We start from the raw sequence: 21,524 nt of genomic DNA on the forward strand, positions 1-21,524 counted from the left end.
GCGGCGCGATTGGCGTCTCCTCCCCGCAGACGGCTCCGACGGGCCGGGCAAGATCACATCCGGCGAGTCGGGCAGCGAGGCAGGAGTGGCTGAGAGTGGCACAGCCGGCGAATTAGAAGTCCGAACGTCCAGCTGTGGGGTGGCGCGCTTGCGGCGCGATTGGCGTCTCCTCCCCGCAGACGGCTCCGACGGGCCGGGCAAGATCACATCCGGCGAGTCGGGCAGCGAGGCAGGAGTGGCCGAGAGGAGGTGCGGTGTGAGCCGGAGAAAAGCCTGCATAGTCGGAGGAAGCGAGTTCAATAGCCATGGCAGGCCGGAAAAGAGCCGTTGCAGCCGGTCTTCTGTTGCGCGGCGAAGCTCTTCCGGGGGATGTTCCAGCCATAGGCTGAGAAGGATCTCCACATTGTACGTGATGTCGTCCTGGAGCTCCTCGGACGGATTTACAGCCGCTGGGTCCATGGTGGCTGGTTCGTTCTGTCACGGTTTGCAGGGGCAAGCCGTGTGGAATATATATAGGACCAAAAGGCGGCAGCTCTGGTGCAGGTGAGGGTTTATTAACAACAAAAATGCAAACAACAAAGGTGCTAGGAACATGAAACTGAAACCTAAACTGGGTAAACTAACAACACAAACCAAGAATGACGGTGCAGGGAGGTCCGGGGAAATACATACAGGGAGACCGAGGGGAAACAACACAGACGAACCAGCAACGAGGACACGGTAACACACACTATAAATACACATGCCAGGAATCAGGGGATGGGAAACAGGAGGGGAACACACCTGGAATACATGATAACTGACAAGGCAGGGGAAACGTAAACAGAACACACTGACATAAGACAGAGCCCTTCAAAGTAAAACAGGAAACACATACACGTAATGACACAGACTCAGAGACGCGGACTAAACACAGAGACTTACTACACTAAGGAAATGCACAAGCAGGGAAGACATCAACCAGAGGGAACACCACTAAATGCTAGAAAATACAAAACTATCAAAAGTAAAAGTACATAACCAAAAACACTGGGTCACCGACCCAGGACCATGACAGTTCTTATGTTTTGGTTTATTTTTGCATCATGAGTTGCTTTTTGATGCTCTTGTGCTTTGTTGATTATTAAAAGGATTCTATGTTTCTGTTTATTCGTGTTTAAGGATTTGTTGCCTCATGTATAGTTTGAGTTCCATGTGTTATTTTCTGTCTGCCTCTCAGTGATGGTTTCTTGTTTCCTGTTTTATTGTGAAAGTCCGTGTCTTATGTGAGTGTTTTCAGTTTGCCTCCCTTGTCTCCGCAGTGTGTATTTAAGTCTTCTGTTGTTGTAGTCGCTGGTCCATCTGTGTGTCCACCGTGCTTCGTCTGTGTGTTCTCCCTGCTGTCCGTCGTCATTTACCTCTGCCCTTCCTCCTTCATGTTTGAGTTCTGGTTCGTGTTTTGTAGTTTAGTTGTTCTCAGTTTAGACCGTCTGCAGTCCCGTTTGCCGTTTTTCTATTTTGTACTTTGTGTTCAATAAACCACCTTCACGCCTTTACAAGTGGCTGCGATTGGATCCTCCTTCATCATCTCCACACGGCTCATCTCACTCGGCCACCTCCGTTGACATCAGCAGCACTCCACCCTCGTATACACTGAGTTCATTGACTGTTGGCGAGAATATCATTGAGGCAGACTAAAAGTCTTTTTCCACAGCCTCACCAAACTCATCTCATAGAGGAGTTTTTGCTCTGGCTACCACCCAATAAGATTACAAAATTAATTGTAATTAATCGATCTGAGTCCGAGGGCATAGTGCCAACTCCTTATGTTTGTACAATCAGTTGGTGTGGACAAATTGATATTTGCACAGAATTCCAATAAGAAAACACGGCTTGGATCCAGATCAGGCAGGCCATTTTTTCCAGTTACTGCCCTCCAGGTCTTGCTGTGCCCACGTGAGTTTTGAAGTCTCCCAGTAGGATGACTGAGTCACCAGTTGGAGCACCATGTGACTCCAAGAAGGCCAAGTACTGTAACTAGTGCATAAGTGCAAAAGACATTCAGGACCCATTTGCCCACCCAAAGGAACAGGGGAAAAAACCCTCTTGCCCGTTGGCAAAACCCCTAATGATTGTGAAGTCAAAATCAGATAAGGGAAGCATGAGAGATATTTACTTTGATTACACAAATATTATGGAGGAGTAGTAATGGCTTATAAATAACTGGATGTGAATAACTTGCAGTTATTACATATAATACTATACTACAGTGAATTTTTAACTAAGAGGCTCCTTTATTCTCACAACAATACTTATGTATTGGAGTCATTGTTTAAACCCAAACAACCATCTCCTTCATGCGGCTGCCCAAGGCTGACACTGGCTAGAAGAACAATTCTCCTTGATAACAGGACTGTGTTTGGACCATCTGCTCCTTCAAGGTCACCTACATCAGCTGGAGGAATGCTGACTTTTGCTCAACCGGGTGAAAGGACATTCTCTCTCAAGATGAACACAGGAAAACACACCCACGCAAATCTCGTGTGTACACTGACACAGACACGCACTCACCCCCCTCCCTCCTCCCAACGCCTCCCAACGCTTACACCCACCCGACGTATGCAGGCGGATGTAAGATGTGAAGATTTATGTGCTTTCTGTGCTGAGGTGTTTTTTTCTGTTCTCGACTGCTCTCCCCTAGGAGCTCAGTCTGGGAGGAGTTTTTTCTCTTCCTCTTTTCTCATGTAATGTGTATTTGCATAGTTTTTTCGTACCTCTCTGTCTTCCCAATGATATGTTTGTGTATTCTACGTATGGTAGGAAGGGGTGCTCATGATGGCATCGTATTCTCTGGCAGCCTTTAAAACAATTTCCCTCGAAATATCAATCAATCAATCAATTACCACACAGACAAGGGTCCTCAATCATGAGGGATGCTCTCTGCAACATCTGGACATAGCCAGTGGCTGTTTTACGGCCCCCACATAGAAAACACCTCAGGTGGGATCTGTTTGTCATGCTGGTAACGTTGGAAACCATCAGGACCATCAAGTTACATTTCATCTCATCAGAGAATAAAACTTTCTTCCACCTTTCAGTGTCCCATGTTTGGTGCTCTCTTGCAAAGTCCAAATGGTCAGTCTTGTGGCGTTCAAGGAGACGCGGCCTTTGAAGACATTTTTTTTAAGCTCTTCAGTCTCAGATGCCGTCTGATGGTTATGGGGCTGCAGTCGGTACAGGTAACAGCCTTAATTTGGGTCGAGGATTGCCCAGTATCTTGACGGACAGCCAACTGGATCCTCCGGCTCAATACTGGTAAAATTTTTTTGACCATTTCTGCTGTCACAGAGTAATTCCAGCACATATTTAAGTAGGTATGACGGTGTGCCACTTAACTTTGCCCGTCACAGTATGCTTGTAGCTCATATTCATAAAGCCAGGACGGTTTGCCACTTCATTTTACCCGTTAAAGTATGCTTGTAGGTAACATTCAAAAAGGTAGCCTGGTTTGGCACTTAATTTTACCTGTCAGAGTATGTTTCTAGCTCTTATTAACAAAGGCAGGATGATTTGCCACTTAAATTTAGCTGAAAAAGTATGCTTGTAGGTCACATTCACAAAGGTAGGATGGTTTGGTACTTAATTTTACCTGTCAGAGTATTTTCTAGCTAATATTCACAAAGGTAGGACAGTTCGCCATTTAATTTCGTGTTGTGCGCATGTGCAGAAACATCGGGTAGGATGGTTTGTCAGGTAGGATGGATTCCCAGAACACCTGGCAAGAACAGGGGACTCCCGGCAAGTCCAGACTCGCCGAGAACGCGAGTACGGACTCGCGTACTGATGCAAGTGCTGCAAAGTTAAAAACAGTCCCTCTGTCCAATGACACTGTTGCCAGACGTATAAAGGACATTGCTAACATTAGATAAACTCAAAGACAAACGTTTTGCCTTACAATTTGATGACGCAATTGACAGCAACAAAGACTGTTTGTTTATTACTTATGTACGATTTGACATGACTAACCCTGTGTCAGGACCTGCTTTTTTGTAAAAAGGTCAGAGACAGAGCCACAGCTGAAGGATGATTCAAAATGCTGGACTGCTTCCTGGCTGAGAATGGGCTAAAGTGGGAGAACTGCATTGGTATTTGCAGTGATGGTGCACAAAACATGGCAGGGGTGAGAAAAGGACTCACCTAAAACTGAGTGGACACACTGTATTATACACACAGAAGCACTGGCATCAACCTCTGAATTAAGTGAAGTTATGACTGAAATTATAGGTGTAGACAATTTTATAAAGACCAGACCAATAAAAACAAGCGTGTTCTCTGCTGTCTGTGAGGAGATGGGAGCCGAACATCAAGCTGTGCTGTTTCACAGTGAAGCAAGGCAGCTGTCACCAGGAAAAGTCTTGTCCCGACTTTTTGAGCTCAGAGAGCAGATAAGAATGTTTTTGGAGCAGGAGCACAAGTGCAAAGTTGCAGAAAAATTTAGTGATGAGACCTTCTTGGCAAAACTGGCTGGCCTGAGTGGAAAGTTAAATGAACTAAATCTACAGCTTCAAGGGAAAGATAAAAACCTCCAAGGGACAAGATCAACTCTTTCACTCGAAAGCTTGCAACGCGAGGCAGGCGAGTTGATGAAGGAAACACAGATTCATTGAGAACCTGCATGAATTTGTTGAAACTACTGACTATGATGCCGCCTCAGTCACTCCATATATTAAGCAGCATATTCCATCATTGATGGGATACTTTAAAGAGTACTTCCATGAAAACAGTTCCCAGTATGACTGGGCGAGAGATCCTTTCAAAGCACCAGCTTCAACTGGTTTCAGCTTTGCAGAGGAGAACCAGTTCATTGACATGACATCTGACTCCACACTGAGACTGCAGTTCACATCACAGACACTGAGTGAATTCTGGTAGAGAAGCAGTATCCACTCTGAGGGCAGAAGGCTGTGGGCGTTCTTCTTCCTTTTGCAACGTCTTTGTGAGACTGGCTTCTCTGCTGTTGCTGCACTGAAGACAGGTCCCAGCTAAACACTGAGCAGGAGGTGAGAGCTGCAGGATCCTGCTTCAAACCCGCTTAGAAAAGATGTGCACTGCAAAACCTGCTCATTGTAGCCATTAATCCTGACTTTTGTTTTATTCATTTTTGTTTTTTGTAGGTTAAAGTGTTTAATATATTGTGCTCCTGATTTAATGTTGCTGATCAGTTTGAATTCATTATTATTATTATTATTTATTGAGTTTGATCAATTTTATTTTTCAAGTCGGTCAAAAAATGTTCAAAGTTTAAGTAAGGATTTAATTTCTTTTTTTATTTCAGGCAAATTGTTGCAATTTTTTCTCTTACAGACTAAAAAACAATGTTAATAAAGTTATTTTTTGTTGTAAGTTGATCTACAGTGTATTTCTTTCTTTTTTGTGTCTTTAATGTAAATAAGGATAAAGTGTTAAAGCGAGGTGTACATATAACAATTTTATAGACAAATGATACTATTTATAGTTGTGGGGGGCGCAAAATGTTTTTTTCTTCCCGGGGGGGCATAAGAGAAGTCAGTAAGAAGCATTGGTTTAAGCTAATATGTTAAATATTGACATTAAAATGAAATGAATAAAATATATTGTGTGAATATATAATTAGACTGAGATGTGAACACCATTAGTCTCAGTACTGCTCCCAGGTCAGTGAGCTGTGTATCGATGTGTTTGACAGTGGTGTGAGTATCCAGAGCCACCTCACAGTACAAAGTGCAGTATTTAGTGGGGTGTAGCTGCAAGGTCACAGATTGCAAGCAATTACAAACACCAGTCTGAGTTAATTTATCAGGAATATTTTATAGTGATCTACAAGGAAAATTACTGTTACGTCATTAATGTGCAGGCTTTTGTATAGTACTGAATCACAAGCTCATAACAGGTTTTTAAAGCTCAATCATTAAAGTCAGTTTTGAGCAAAACAGTGAAGTAAAATGTGTAATATTTCCTGTGATATATACTGAACACTGAGTTTCTGAAAACATTTTGTTGCTCTTGATTCCACGAGAGCAGCGATTCCGTCTTCAGTCTACAGACAGTGTAACCCAGCGTCTTCATTGTGGTTGCAGTCATTAACACCGATTTTACCTTGAGGGCAATCAAAGATATTGTCCTCGGCTCCTGTGCACCGCAGCTCGTCCAGCCAGATCTCGCCAGACCCTACAGAAGGAAAGAAGTGTTAGAGCAGACTGGTGTTGTGCTGTTTTTCTCTGACCCAGTGTTTTAGGCTTATGAACTATGAGTTTTTGTGAGTGGGCTCTTTTTTATTTGACAGATTTTTATCAGCCAAAATAAAGGCTTACTTTCGTTTTCTTCACTTTGTCTCTGTGCATCTTCATAAAGGTTCTTTATCTTGTGATACTATGACATAAACCACCTGCTTGCATTGACAGTCCCTATGTTTACTTTTTTAATATACTTTTAGTTCCTATAAATTCTGTGCTACACTTACAACCTGTGCACACATTTTACATTCACCTGGAATTAGATGTGGCTTTATGAATTTATGTTATATTTTATGAGATTTCCTACTATTTGACCATAAAAAGTCAACATCTTATTATTTAATTTCTTTGAAATTTGGGAATAGCATTTTAAATAAATTACATAAATAAATAAATAAATAAATAAAATAAGGTTCTAGCAGTAAGATTGAGATTCATTGAAAACAGATGACAGAGTGGGCTTGGTACCTGGGGCGGCAATAAAGGTGGAATGGACAGTCTGGAAGCCCAGCATCTTACAGATCACCAAGCCATCCACACGGTCAAATCTGTCATCACACACAGTGCCCCAGATATTGTTGTGCTTCACTTCCACTCGTCCTTGGTTTTTTCCTGGCACAAGACGCACAGTCACTGTGGTGGACAAAGTTGAGGTGACAAGATTAACAGTGGGTTTTTGTTGTTACTGGAATCATTGTTGTTATGAAAGAGATCAGGATGGTTAACAATGGTAAAAATGTCCCTGTGAGACATTTAGTTGGTTTGCATTTCATAAATGACAAATCTGGAAATGCTAACTGACAAACACGCTGCATTTTCTGTGACTACTTCACAAAAAGCCAACTTGTGTTCTGGCGATTAAATATTTCTGCTGTGAGATTTACTTACCTGGATGACTGAGCATGCATCAAGATATTTCTGCTGCGATATAGCAGCCATACTTGTTGAATCACTATGTGCTGCATGCTATTTTCATCAGTACAAATCTAATAACAAAACACTCTAATGCTTTTATTTTCTCTCTGTCAAAAATGGTTAATGTCCCTTTAGACATTAGAATACCTTTAATACATTTTTTAATGTTTAACATCTGAGGTTTCTGAAGCTATCGCTGCTCTCAGGTCAGCATGAAGTGCACTTACACTCTGTTCCCATCTCTCCCTTCTCTCCTTTGGTACCTGGTGGCCCAGGAAGACCTGTGGAGAAAAGATTAAAGCTGACATATGAAATTACAGTAGGCCCATAATTTATTAGACAAAGACATATTTCTCCCAGTTTTGCTTTTGTACACCACTACAATAGATTTTATATCACGATGCATATTTGACTGCAGTGCAGACTTGCAACTTAAATTCAAAAGGTTTTACAAATCTTTGCATTATACACTGTCCCCTACAGAAAACAGCTGAAGTGCATGATGACAGAAAACAAACATCTACAACATCTAAGTCAACAAGGTGTCAGTCATGGACCCAAATGTAGCTATCACAAACAGACTGAAGCTTATACATAATTTTATTAAGGAAGATCTACAATCAAACATCTGTCTGCTTCCTGGGCGCTTGGCGCCTAATTTGTGCTTTCATCACTTCCACTTTCCCACACTTTCAAGCTCATTGCTGACATCACAGCTCTAGTTCAGTCATATTTCTGCCTGCCTTCTTCAAGCCAATCAGCCTCCAATCTGCTTACTGGTCATCTGTCATTATGTTCAATTCATTATAAAGATCTTTGTTTACTGAACTGGCTCTCACATTAAACTTCCCTGTATGAGATATCTCTTATAGATGTTGCCTAGTGGAACTTTTCTAACAAAACCAGCTCTTTTTGTGGAATATGTAACCCCCAGAAAAAGTAAGGAAAAACTAAGCTTCCAGTGTGTGAGAGAAACAAGACTCCAAGTCATATTTTCTCCATCTTTTATGGAAGCCCGTTTCCACTACAAAAAATAATAATAACACGTATCCATAACTCGAAATTTTGAGCTACTTTCTTTAAATTTCGACTTATTAACTTGAAATTTCAAGAAACATAGCTCGAAATTTCAAGTTACTTTTCTCAAAACTTTGAGTTAGCTCTGCCAATCAGTAATCAACGTGAATGAGGTCACTTTCTTGTTACCCGGAAGCATATGGCGCAGACTAACGCGCAAAACCGGATCGCAACAAATTGGCGCTTTAGCGAGTGCGTTTGCTGATAGTAACACCATGTGATTCAGCCAATAACACAAGGATTTTATCATTTTTGAAGCCAAGCTGAAAATACTCAGCAATCTGTGCATTCATGACTGGATGTAATACCGGTAGCTTACCTGAGGGCTTCAGCTTCCGGGTAACAAGGAAATGACGTCATTCACGTAGATTACTGATTGGCAGCGCTAACTCGAAATTTTGAGTTAACAAGTCGAAATTTTGAGAAAATAAGTCGAAGTTTTGAGTTATGGATCCTTTTTTTAGTCGTGGAAACGGGCTTGTTGATTAAATGTGCTTACCTTGTGTTCCATTGTAACCACTTGGCCCTCTAGGACCTGTCGTGAAAATGACAAAATGAAATCTCATGAAAGAGAAAAACACAAACAGCACAAACATATAAGAATATGGATTGGTATGGGTTTAACAAATACTGTTTTAAAACACTGTTTCACATTAGTCACACTGTACACACACGGTATTCACAGCACTTCACTTGTTCCACATTGTGTCATGTCAGAGACTTTTTCCAAAATAGCATGAATTCATTTTTCGCCTGATCATTCTTCACAGTTTCCCACAATGACAAAGTTTTAAAAAAGTCTGAAAGTTTCAAATTCTCACAAATTTATTAAAAATAAAGACATAACAAAACATATGTATTAACGCTGAAAACTGACCTCAGGTGCATCCTGTTTCCCCTGATAATTTGTCAGCTGTTACAACTTGAAAGTTTTAAATTTAGTTGGTTGGACATGATTGGGAAAAGTACATGTCTGTCTAAGGTCCCACAGTTGACAGTGCAGGTTAGAGTGCAAACCAAGCCATGAAGTCCAAGCACTTGTCTGTAGACCTCTGAGACAGGATTGTGTCAAGGCACAGATCTGGGAACGAGTACGGAAGAATTTCTGCACCACGGAAGGTCCCAGTGAGAACAGTGGTCTCGATCATCCATAAAGACGTTTGCAACCACCATGACTCTTCTCAGAGCTGGAATCCTGATCAGTCTGAGTAATTGGGATTGGTGGGCCTTAGTCAGGGACAACACAATGGCCAAGAAGCCAATGATCACTTTACCAAACATCATGTGATGGTATTTCTGCAGCAGGAACTGGGACACTAGTCATGGTCAAGGGAAAGATGAATGCAGTGATGGACACATTCATGATGAAAACCAGCTTCAGTGCACTCTGGACCTTGACTTAGTCAAAGGTCTCCCAACAAAACAACGGCCTCCACACGGCCAAGATAACAAAGGAGTGGCTTCAGGACCACCTGTGAACGTCCTTGAGTGACTCAGCCAGAGCCCAGACTTGAACCCACTGAATATCTCTGGAGAGATCTGATAATAGCTGTGCACTAACACTTCCCATCATGCCCAGTAGAGCCCGAGAGGATCTACTAAGAAGACTGGGAGAAACTGCCCAAAAAAGTGTGCCAAGCATGAAGCATTATACTTAAAAGACTTGCGACAGTTCTGCCAAAGTTACACCAGAAAATGTATTCAGCAAAGGCTGTGAATGTTTATGCACGTGTTATATTTTTGTTTTTTATTTTTAATAAATTTGCAAGAATTGCAAGAAAACTTTTGTCACTTTGTCTTATTGGGTATTGAGTGTAGAACTTTGAGGTGAAAATGAATTTAATTCATTATGGAATAAGGCAATAACTTGTCAAAATACAGCACAAGTGACACGCTGTGATTATTTTTTTGATACTTTGATTAGTTGATTAGAATGGTTTATTTGAAGAGTTTCAGTCAGGTTTCAGAGCTCATCACAGCACAGAAACAGCTTTAGTGAAGGTTACAAATGATCTTCTTATGGCCTCTGACAGTGGACTCATCTCTGTGCTTGTCCTGCTAGACCTCAGTGCAGCGTTCGATACTGTCGACCATAATATCCTATTAGAGCGATTAGAACATGCTGTAGGTATTACAGGTACTGCACTGCAGTGGTTTGTATCATATCTATCTAATAGACTCCAGTTTGTAAGATAAGATAAGATAAGATAAGATAACCTTTATTAGTCCCACACGTGGGAAATTTGTTTTGTCACAGCAGGAAGTGGACAGTGCAAAAGTTACGAGGCAAAAATTAGAATACAATAAGAATAAATACAGTACACAGCTGTACAGAATAGAATAAAATAATATACTATATACAGTAGAATAAAATAAAATAAATATACAATAAGATAAAAATAGAATACAAATACAAATACTATATACAACTGAGTAAAAATACAACGATGACAGAAAGGATTATTGCACTTAGTATTATTGCATATGTATGGATGTGTGTGCTTGATCAGTTAAAGTCTTTATTATGGAGTCTGACAGCAGTGGGGAGGAAAGACCTGCGAAATCTCTCCGTCCCACACCGTGGGTGCCGCAGTCTCCCACTGAAGGAGCTGCTCAGTGCTGTCACAGTCTGCTGCATGGGGTGGGAGATGTTGTCCATCAGGGATGACAGCTTAGCCGCCGTTCTCCTGTCACTCACCACCTCCACTGGGTCCAGAGGGCATCCTAGAACAGAGCTGGCCCTTCGGATCACCCTGTTCAGTCTCTTCCTGTCCCCAGCAGAGATGCTGCCGCCCCAGCAGACCACACCATAAAAGATAGCAGAAGCCACAACAGAGTCATAGAATTTCTTCAGGAGTGGGCCCTCCACTCCAAACGACCTGAGTCTCCGCAGCAGGTACAGCCTGCTCTGCCCTTTCCTGTAGAGGGCGTCTGAGTTATGAGTCCAGTCCAGTCTATTGTTCAGATGAACACCAAGGTACCTGTAGCTGTCCACAGCCTCAATGTCCATACCCTGGATGTTCAGTGGTTGCAGTGGAGAATGCTTGTGCCTGCGGAAGTCTACCACCAGTTCCTTGGTTTTACTGGTGTTGATCTGGAGGTAGTTCAGCTGGCACCAGTCCACAAAGTCTTGGGTCAGACCTCTGTACTCCTTGTCGTCCCCATCAGTGATGAGGCCGACTATTGCAGAGTCATCAGAGAACTTCTGCAGGAAGCACTGGGTGGAATTGTGGGAGAAGTCTGCAGTGTAGATGGTGAAGAGGAACGGAGCCAGAACCGTTCCCTGTGGGGCCCCCGTACTGCAGACGACCCTGTCCGACACACAGCCCTGAGTCCTCACATACTGTGGTCGGTCGGTGAGGTAGTCCAGGATCCAGGTAGTGAGGTGATGGTCCACTCCAGAGTTCACCAGCTTGTCCTTCAGAACCGAGGGAAGAATGGTGTTGAAGGCACTGGAGAAATCAAAGAACATGATTCTCACAGTGCTTCCAGCGGTCTCCAGGTGTGCATGTAAATGGAGAGTCCTCTTCACACACTGAGGTTAATTATGGAGTTCCACAGGGTTCAGTGCTAGGACCAATTCTGTTTACATTATACATGCTTCCCTTAGGCAGCATCATTAGAAGACATAACATACATTTACACTGCTATGCCGATGACACCCAGCTCTATCTGTCCATGAAGCCAGATAACACACACCAATTAGTTAAACTGCAGGAATGTCTTAAAGACATAAAGACCTGGATGGCCGCTAACTTTCTGCTTCTTAATTCAGATCAAACTGAGGTTATTGTACTCGGCCCTGAAAATCTTAGAAATATGGTATCTAACCAGATTCTTACTCTGGATGGCATTACCTTGGCCTCCAGTAACACTGTGAGGAACCTTGGAGTCATTTTTGACCAGGACATGTCCTTCAAAGCACATATTAAACAAATATGTAAGACTGCTTTCTTCCATTTGCGCAACATCTCTAAAATTAGAAATATCCTGTCTCAGAGTGACGCTGAAAAACTAGTTCATGCATTTATTACTTCCAGGCTGGACGACTGTAATTCATTATTATCAGGAAGTCCTAGAAACTCCCTGAAAAGCCTTCAGCTGATCCAAAATGCTGCAGCAAGAGTCCTGACAGGGACTAGAAAGAGAGAGCAGATTTCCCCTGTTTTGGCTTCCTGTTAAATCCAGAATTGAATTCAAAATCCTGCTGCTCACATACAAGGTCTTAAATAATCAGGCCCCATCTTATCTTAATGACCTTGTAGTACCATATCACCCTATTAGAGCACTTCGCTCTCGCTCTGCAGGCCTACTTGTTGTTCCTAGAGTATTTAAAAGTAGAATGGGAGGCAGAGCCTTCAGTTTTCAGGCCCCTCTTCTGTGGAACCAGCTTCCAGTTTGGATTCAGGAGACAGACACTATCTCTACTTTCAAGATTAGGCTTCAAACTTTCCTTTTTGCTAAAGCATATAGTTAGGGCTGGACCAGGTGACCCTGAATCCTCCCTTAGTTATGCTGCAATAGACGTAGGCTGCCGGGGGATTCCCATGATGCATTGAGTTTTTCCTTTCCAGCCACCTTTCTCACTCACTATGTGTTAACAGACCTCTCTGCATTGGATCATATCTGTTATTAATCTCTGTCTCTCTTCCACAGCATGTCTTTATCCTGTCTTCCTTCTCTCACCCCAACCGGTCGCAGCAGATGGCCCCGCCCCTCCCTGAGCCTGGTTCTGCTGGAGGTTTCTTCCTGTTAAAAGGGAGTTTTTCCTTCCCACTGTCGCCAAAGTGCTTGCTCATAGGGGGTCATATGATTGTTGGGTTTTTCTCTGTATCTATGAAGCGCCTTGAGGCGACTTTTGTTGTGATTTGGCGCTATATAAATAAAATTGAATTGAATTGAATTGAATAGTCAGTAAGACTAAAACAATGACGTATACAGTAAATGCAAAGTATTTCCATTTTCAAATAAGGTTTGCTGTGACCTACAAAGAAAAGAAGAGGGATGAAGTCCAAATTGCCCTCAGTGTATCCACCAGTGTTCTGAGTGCTCAGTTAGGCTAGAAAAGCCTTAAATAATTTTCAGTCCGTTTATTTCTGGATTTGTGTATACATTCAGTTTTGTGTACACATTCAGTTTTGTGTATACGTTCAAGACAATATATTTCTGAAGGTGGTATTGACATAAAATTCTCACCAGAGAATCAGTAACAACAGTAACAACCCATCCTATCCATACATGCACAGAAATCAAACCATATGTGTCCATAAATTATGTGTAATAATGAGAATTGACACAGGGAGAAAGTATTGAACGGATTAACAAAGGGAGGTGCATAAAGGCATGTAAAGTCATAACAGACATCTTGCAAAACTGCAGGATTGATCACTCTGCGAGCCAAATTCACCAAATCAGCTCCATCTCTGTGTGCTTCAGGACCAGTTTCCCATCAAAAATCTCTATTATCTGCCTTATTTACTTGTTTATTACGCACCAGTTGTGTACAGTGCTGCTGGCTGCTGTTTTTCTGTTTTCCTAAAATGACTTCTGACAAGAAAGCCTCATTCCTGCTATTCACTACAAAAAAATTTAACCTTTTATTGGTAGTGAATTATGCCAAATTGCTAAACGCATAGCTATGTTTCTAATAAAACCTCTGTAACTTTGTGAAAAACAAGGTTTCTGATTTTCACTTTCTAATATAAATATTTATTTTGTTTCTTTTTCTTTATCATGTAGAAAAACGGTTAAATATGAAACTTCTTTACACTGACAGAAAGGGGAGATTCACCGGTCCGACCGCTTAGATGGGTCGTACGTGGCCTGCAATGTAAAATGAGTTCGACAGCCCTGGCCTAGGCGGTGGCACCATAACTGCCATTAGTGATTGGGATGAAAACCAGGGATCCATTGTCAGCCCCTACGCTGGTGCAGTCGGTCACCCAGGACCGGAATATATCTAGGGACAATGCTGGAATATCTAGGAAGCATATCCTCGGCTTGTGGCCTTCATCAGGACCCTGATGAAGGCCACAAGCCGAAACATCTATTATTAAAGTTGTTCATCTTCCCTCAAGTGTTGCTGGAGTTTCTGCTTTGTGAATTCTTTTATCCTCTCCATGCACCTTGGAAGCAGGTGAAGTTGTGCCAGAAAATTCTTTTTGCCTTAAAGAAAACTTTGACATATTTAAACGATGCCTTCTCTGTGCGGTTAATGAATGGTGAAATAAAAAATGTCATATAGTCTTTTACAAGTCAACAAGTGCAGAGAAAGAGGATGATTGGTCGCCCTAGTGTATAATCTGCTTCAGTTTGAGTTTGAGTGAATCCTCAACACGGCTGCAATGAATTTAACCAAAAACCTTACCTGGACTGCCAGGGTCACCTTTCTCTCCCTTTGCACCTGGTCCTTGATCCCCAGGTGGACCCCTAGGACCTGCATTTGTAAAGACAACAATGGTGATTTTAAAATGTCTGTTTAACTTTTATGGGAGCAAATTTTAACTCGTAAATGTAAATTAACAAAAGACAGACATCCCAACCAGTTTCCTCTTATCTAAGGGTGACATTTGTAGTCACCTTTCAGAAGAACACCAAAGCCGTGAAACATCCAAATAACACAAACTTACATACATTGTTTCAGCTGACGATCTTAGCAGCTGCTCACAATGAATAGCCTTTCTGCAGGACAGGTTTATGGCCAGATGAGACAAAAACTGAACCATCTGGCCTCTGTTACATGCAATGGGGATGTGCAGGTGAGGTGCTGTTTCTCTTCCTCTGCTGCTCATTTTTCCCAGCCTGCACCTGGACTCACTGAGCAGTTAGCCATAAAACATTATAAAGTCTGTTTGAGGTCCACTTGCAATTTTCTCTGCTCTCTAGAGTCTGAGATTCTGCTGAGCAGAATGGAAAGACACAGTCGTTTTGACAGTTTCGGGAACAGTGTAGATGTTTTTTTGCTGCTACTAGTGAAGGCTGGCCGGCCACAGAAGTGCGTCTGGTTGTTGGTTGTGTTGTTTTTTCCTTTAGACAGGTTAGTTTGTGTTGTGACTTTTCTCTTTCTGTTCTCTTATTGATATAATGATCTTGTCTGCATTCAGGGTCCAATCCCGCCCTGACTGTTCATGACAGTTAGGGCTTTTAAAATGAAGCATATTATTTATACCTTGATGATGGTGATAACATCTGGCTCTGGAGCTGTTTGGCTGCCAGTGGTACCGGTACATTGCACAAAGTTGTTAGAATAATGAAGAACGACAATGATTTCCAAATTCTTCAACATAACCTCCAATCTAAGCTAGACGGTTAAAACTTGTTGTGTTTTCCGGTACATTTGCATAATGACTGAAGCTGGTACCACTGACTAACAATGGATGTCAGTTTCAAGTACCTTGGTGTCACAGAGGGAAACCAAACTGCTCGGAAAGTCTCAACCACAAAATACCTGCAGAGCGTAAGAAACATCCTGAGGAGTCAGCTGAATCGGAAGAACAAGTAGAGGAAGAAGGCTGTAGGGATCGATGTAGTGATACCAAGTGGTAGCAACACCAGGAAGAAGGAATGTGAGAAGCTCGAGGAATACCGAGAGCTCACAGAGGAGCCAGAGAAGAAGTGGAAGGTGAAGGCTGCCTTCCAGTCGAGAAAGGTTGGACTGAGAGAATGAAGCCCTCCCTGCTCGCCTCTTATTAAGTCTGAGAGGGTAAAAAGACATCTGGCCTTTTAAGTTTAAAGTGATACAGAGTGCTAAACAAAGTTCATGTGTGCAAATTGAAGCTATAGTCAAAGATATAAGGAAGAGGAAGGAAGGCTCTTTTTATTATAAATTGTTTGAAGTGAGTTTGACTCTGGCCGTCGTTTTAGAGAACCTGTGAGGAAGAACAAGAGACTCCAGGTTTCTTTTATCCCAACTGCAACCCGTCTCCTTAATGGCAAATAACTGTCTTGTGGCTTTTTATCATTGTTTTGTTTATTCTTATTGCTTCCCCTTGTGGGACAATAAAGTATTGAATTGAATATGTCTAATTAACATGCTGAATGAGATATGCAGTTTGAGTAATAAAAATAATTCTAATGTCTAGACTTTGTGTGTATGTAGACATGCTGTTGCTCTCCTTGTGTCTCATCGTTTGCCTCCCTGTGTCATGGTCCTGGGTCATTTTGACCCAGTGTTCTTAGTTTTCCTGTGGTTTTGTATTTTGTTCCTTATGTTCATTGGATTGTTTGGTTTGGTATTTGGATCCCCCCTGTGTCCATGCTGTTATTGTGGTGTTTGTTCTGGTACCGTGTTCCCGTCCTTTGTGTTCTGTGTTCTCCTCATCCCCTCGTGTATTCATCCTTGTTCTCTGCCTCTCTCTCTGTGCCCATCTCTGTGTACTGTGTTGTGTTCAAGGTCCACATCTTGGTGTCAGTATTTTCAGGTTCGTGTCCTCCCCGCTCTGTCACGAGTAATTGTCCTCAGCTGCGTTCCCCGTGTGTTCCCACTTCCCTCATTACCTTCTGTGTATTTATGTCAAAGTGTCCCTTTGTTCCGTGTTGCGTCGTCCCTCTAGGTTGTGTGCATTTACCGTGTCTTCCCAGCGCCTCAGCTTTAGTTGCTCCCAGTATAGTTGACTTCTTATGTTCCTGTTAATAAAGACCTGCCTTTGAGTTCATCCCCGTGTGTCTAGAGCCGTGCATTTTGGGTCCTCTCTTGCCTTCACACAGCCGCCGCATGACACCCTGCTTGTTTATCTCCATTGCTGTATCCGGCTGTACAGTGGGGCAAAAAAGTATTTAGTCAGCCACCGATTGTGCAAGTTCCCCCACTTAAAATGATGACAGAGGTCAGTAATTTGCACCAGAGGTACACTTCAACTGTGAGAGACAGAATGTGAAAAAAAAATCCATGAATCCACATGGTAGGATTTGTAAAGAATTTATTCGTAAATCAGGGTGGAAAATAAGTATTTGGTCACCTCAAACCAGGAAAATCTCTGGCTCTCACAGACCTGTAACGTCTTCTGTAAGAAGCTTTTCTGTCCCCCACTCGTTACCTGTATGGATGGCACCTGTTTGAACTCATCATCTGTATAAAAGACACCTGTCCACAGCCTCAAACAGTCAGACTCCAAACTCTGCCATGGCCAAGACCAAAGAGCTTTCGAAGGACACCAGGAAAAGTATTGTAGACCTGCACCAGACTGGGAAGAGTGAATCTACAATAGGCAAGCAGCTTGGTGTGAAAAAATCAACTGTGGGAGCAATCATCAGAAAATGGAAGACATACAAGACCACTGATAATCTCCCTCGATCTGGGGCTCCACGCAAGATCTCATCCCGTGGGGTCAAAATGATCATGAGAACGGTGAGCAAAGATCCCAGAACCACACGGGGGGACCTGGTGAATGACCTGCAGAGAGCTGGGACCAAAGTAACAAAGGTCACCATCAGTAACACACTACAACGGCAGGGAATCAAATCCCGCAGTGCCAGACGTGTTCCGCTGCTGAAGCCAGTGCATGTCCAGGCCCGTCTGAAGTTTGCCAGAGAGCACATGGATGATACAGCAGAGGATTGGGAGAATGTCATGTGGTCAGATGAAACCAAAGTAGAACTTTTTGGTATAAACTCAACTCGTCGTGTTTGGAGGAAGAAGAATACTGAGTTGCATCCCAAGAACACCATACCTACTGTGAAGCATGGGGGTGGAAACATCATGCTATGGGGCTGTTTTTCTGCCAAGGGGACAGGACGACTGATCCGTGTTAAGGACAGAATGAATGGGGCCATGTATCGTGAGATTTTGAGCCAAAACTTCCTTCCATCAGTGAGAACTTTGAAGATGAAACGAGGCTGGGTCTTCCAACATGACAATGATCCAAAACACACCGCCCGGGCAACAAAGGAGTGGCTCCGTAAGAAGCATTTGAAAGTCCTGGAGTGGCCTAGCCAGTCTCCAGACCTCAACCCCATAGAAAATCTGTGGCGGGAGTTGAAAGTCCGTGTTGCTCGGCGACAGCCCCAAAACATCACTGCTCTCGAGAAGATCTGCATGGAGGAATGGGCCAAAATACCAGCTACTGTGTGTGCAAACCTGGTAAAGACCTATAGTAAACGTTTGACCTCTGTTATTGCCAACAAAGGTTATGTTACAAAGTATTGAGTTGTATTTTTGTTATTGACCAAATACTTATTTTCCACCCTGATTTACGAATAAATTCTTTACAAATCCTACCATGTGGATTCATGGATTTTTTTTTCACATTCTGTCTCTCACAGTTGAAGTGTACCTCTGGTGCAAATTACTGACCTCTGTCATCATTTTAGGTGGGGGAACTTGCACAATCGGTGGCTGACTAAATACTTTTTTGCCCCACTGTATGTCTTAAGTCTCAGTGTTTCCTGTTCATTCTCTCGTCCTGTGTTCAGTGTGCTAAGTTTTGCTTCCCCTGTCTCATCACATCTTGTTCACTCCAGCTGTTTCCACTTCCCTCGTCATCCCTCAGCGTATTTATTGTCTCTCCCTCAGTCTGTAAATCTTCTGTCCTCCCTCGTGTCTCCATGTCCTCTCATTCTTTCCATGTGTTTCAGGTATTTTGTATTTAGTTTTTTTATGGTTGGCTCTTCGTTTAATTTTGTTTCTCTGTTTTGTTCTTGTTCATTATCAGCCACAATAAACGGCTCGTTTTTTTCCAGAAGCTCAAACATACATTTGTGCTTCTGAACTGGCTAAATACAAGACTGTGCATGAGGATTATGTATATGAAACTACTTTTTGAAAGACTCCCTCAGACTATTCATTTATTCATGACCTGCATTCTCTGAGACTGTTTTTGTGCTCAAAGATGAATTCTCATGCTTCTCATTCAGAAAGGGTTTATGAAGCAGCACAGCCTGAAACGATCATTGGTGTAAGTCAGTCAGTTAAGGCAGAGATGGGTTGTGCACCCACACCTGCTCCTAGGGTGGCCAAGGTCCCCCCATTCCCTGCAGCTGTACTAGTTTCTCGGGGGACACTGGCTAGGACCCAGCTGGCACCAGCTCCTGCTTCGAGGGCAGCTGGGCTCCTGCCTACCCCTGCACCCATACCAGTGCCTCAGGTTTGGGAGGCTGGGGCTCAGCCAATCGCGTTTCCTGGTCTCAAATCAGTTAGGGCCCTGCTGGTTTCCGCTCCAGTACCTGGTTCTCAGGTAGAGACAGCGGGTGCCAGATCATTGCTGATGCCACTCCAAGGTAAGGGCAGCCATGACCCAGCCTGCTCCTGCATCCGTTCCTACTCCTTGAGTGGGAGTGTCTGGTGTCTGGTCTGCCCCGGCACCCATTCTCGTTCCCAAGGTGCTAAAATATTGTCGCCAACAGTACTGAATGTTGCACTGGGGTCGTGCTTTGATCTGTGAGATGATATCTCCAGTCTCCCCAGTACAGAAGCTGGTTGTAAAGGATGCACTGAAGCAACTTTGATAAGATTTCAGAGAATGTGAGCAGCTCTTACTATAGCTGCCACAGGGTGGACTGTATAGGCATATTAAACTCTACCATTTTCCAGTACCTGGCTCTCCTTGTTCTCCTTTGTCTCCCCTTTCACCCTTTGGTCCTGGAAGGCCGTTATCTCCATGGTCTCCTGGAAAGAAACATACCGGTATGTGATGGATTATAATATCTGATGACGCAAGCATGCAGAAAAAAAGCACACACGGCCAGTGCAGTTAGAAGATGACCACAAGACAAACCAATTTTATTACCGACTTTTACTCCACATCATATTTTTATAAAATGCATAAAATTTTGATTATAAAAAAGAAAGTGAAAATGTAAAGAACATTGCAGTTCTACACAGGACTTGTATTGTTGTTGTAGAAGTTGTGATCAGTTGGAATATCTTGTTAATTCTTTCTATTGTGAACTATTTTTAGTGTTGTTTTTCTATATTATTTATTATATTTACATACCAATATGCTATAAGCTATTCTATAAAAAAAAAAAACTATAAAATTCAGTTTTTTGAAAAATAAAAATACAAACTTGTTCCCTAAAAAAGTAATTTCATTTAAAGGCGATTTTCTAATTTTGGCACATTTTATATCAACGTAAAAGTAGAAAAATCTATTTCCTAGATAATCAAGTTGTTTCCACAACATATGATGATAGTTTGCAAAATCCATGAACTGCCAAAGTTAATGACTGAATAATCTTTCAAATACTTAATAAATTTAACGTCTATTTTTATTTTTGTTGACTGTATTACGGAAGAAACTTGTGCTGTAGAAGCTATGCAGATGCTACACATCAGGAAAACAAAGTCACCTCACCATGGTTTTCTGTTGAACCGATTTAAAATAGTAAGTTTGTGCTTGATATTAGTAACATGGTTTATTCAGCAAAATATACACTGTACCTAGACATTAGTGTTTAGATCAGTTATATTAACCCTGTAGTGTCACCACAGAAGTAAAAGAGCTGATATATTTTTTTAAGTTTACATCGATCACAAAATCGAGTGGGAGTTAGCGACTTCCACTTGGTCAAACAGCTGAACTCTCGTCTTTTGTCTCTCTATTCAGGAGATTCAACTTCACCGTAACTTATTGGTTGGGTATTAGAAATTGAAAAACGAATGCTCTGTCTGTGCAACTTTCTACCTCAGAAACAGCATGTCGAGAAAGGTGGGATCGACAGAGTCTGAATTTGCCGGCTTAGCTCATATTAAATTGGAGAGAGGTGATACCATCCAGCCTTTTATGTTTACAGTGATGCAAAGTGCTATGATAGTTTATCTGTATGTGCTTTTGCTAATAGTAAATCATTTTTATTCTTAATGAAAGATGTAATCAAAGTATAAGTCTAATTATCATGAAGAACTGCAGTTTGAGCAATAATGATTCCTGATATTCTGGTCTTTTCCTGTAATTTGATGCGCATGCTTGTATGTACTTCTGTGTTGTCTTACAGTTTGGTTTTGTGTTTTTCTCATTTTTGCTATGTTAGATTACAAAATCAAGAGGATTTGGATTTCCACTGATTTCTGCAGGAAGACAACTTCCAAGGACTTGGCTGGATTACATCAACACAGAACAGAAATACTTTTCTTCAGCCTGAATTCTGCCCATTCTCTCCTCAACCTCTCTCCTCTCAAAATCAGCATTAGCTGAGTTGTGGACATTCTATTTTTCACCTTGTGAAACTGTAAAGGTAAAAACCTGTTTATTATTGACATCAAATCACCCAGATGTCATAATAGCATTAAAAATGAACTCTGTAGTTTTTCAGGCTTAATCAGAGGCCAACCTGGCAACCAAATCT

General features: G+C 42.2%; 1 protein-coding gene across 1 annotated transcript in view; it reads right to left on the bottom strand.

Annotated features, from left to right (window-relative positions):
* Nucleotides 1–5,982: 5,982 nt before the first annotated feature.
* Nucleotides 5,983–21,524, bottom strand: part of marco (macrophage receptor with collagenous structure) — a 29,518-nt gene continuing 13,976 nt past the window's right edge. Inside the window, exons 6-11 of the mRNA XM_085374056.1 lie at nt 19,774–19,845; nt 14,611–14,679; nt 8,743–8,778; nt 7,394–7,447; nt 6,720–6,884; nt 5,983–6,186 (exon numbers count right to left, since the gene is read on the bottom strand). Coding sequence (XP_085230182.1) covers nt 6,056–6,186; nt 6,720–6,884; nt 7,394–7,447; nt 8,743–8,778; nt 14,611–14,679; nt 19,774–19,845 — 527 coding nt within the window. The 3' untranslated portion in view covers nt 5,983–6,055. The remainder of the gene's footprint in view (nt 6,187–6,719; nt 6,885–7,393; nt 7,448–8,742; nt 8,779–14,610; nt 14,680–19,773; nt 19,846–21,524) is intronic.

The sequence above is a fragment of the Diplotaxodon limnothrissa genome, linkage group LG16 (genome assembly GCF_057381915.1).
Source record: "Diplotaxodon limnothrissa isolate DT_005_m linkage group LG16, D_limnothrissa_male_GT1.1, whole genome shotgun sequence".
NCBI lineage: Eukaryota > Metazoa > Chordata > Actinopteri > Cichliformes > Cichlidae > Diplotaxodon > Diplotaxodon limnothrissa.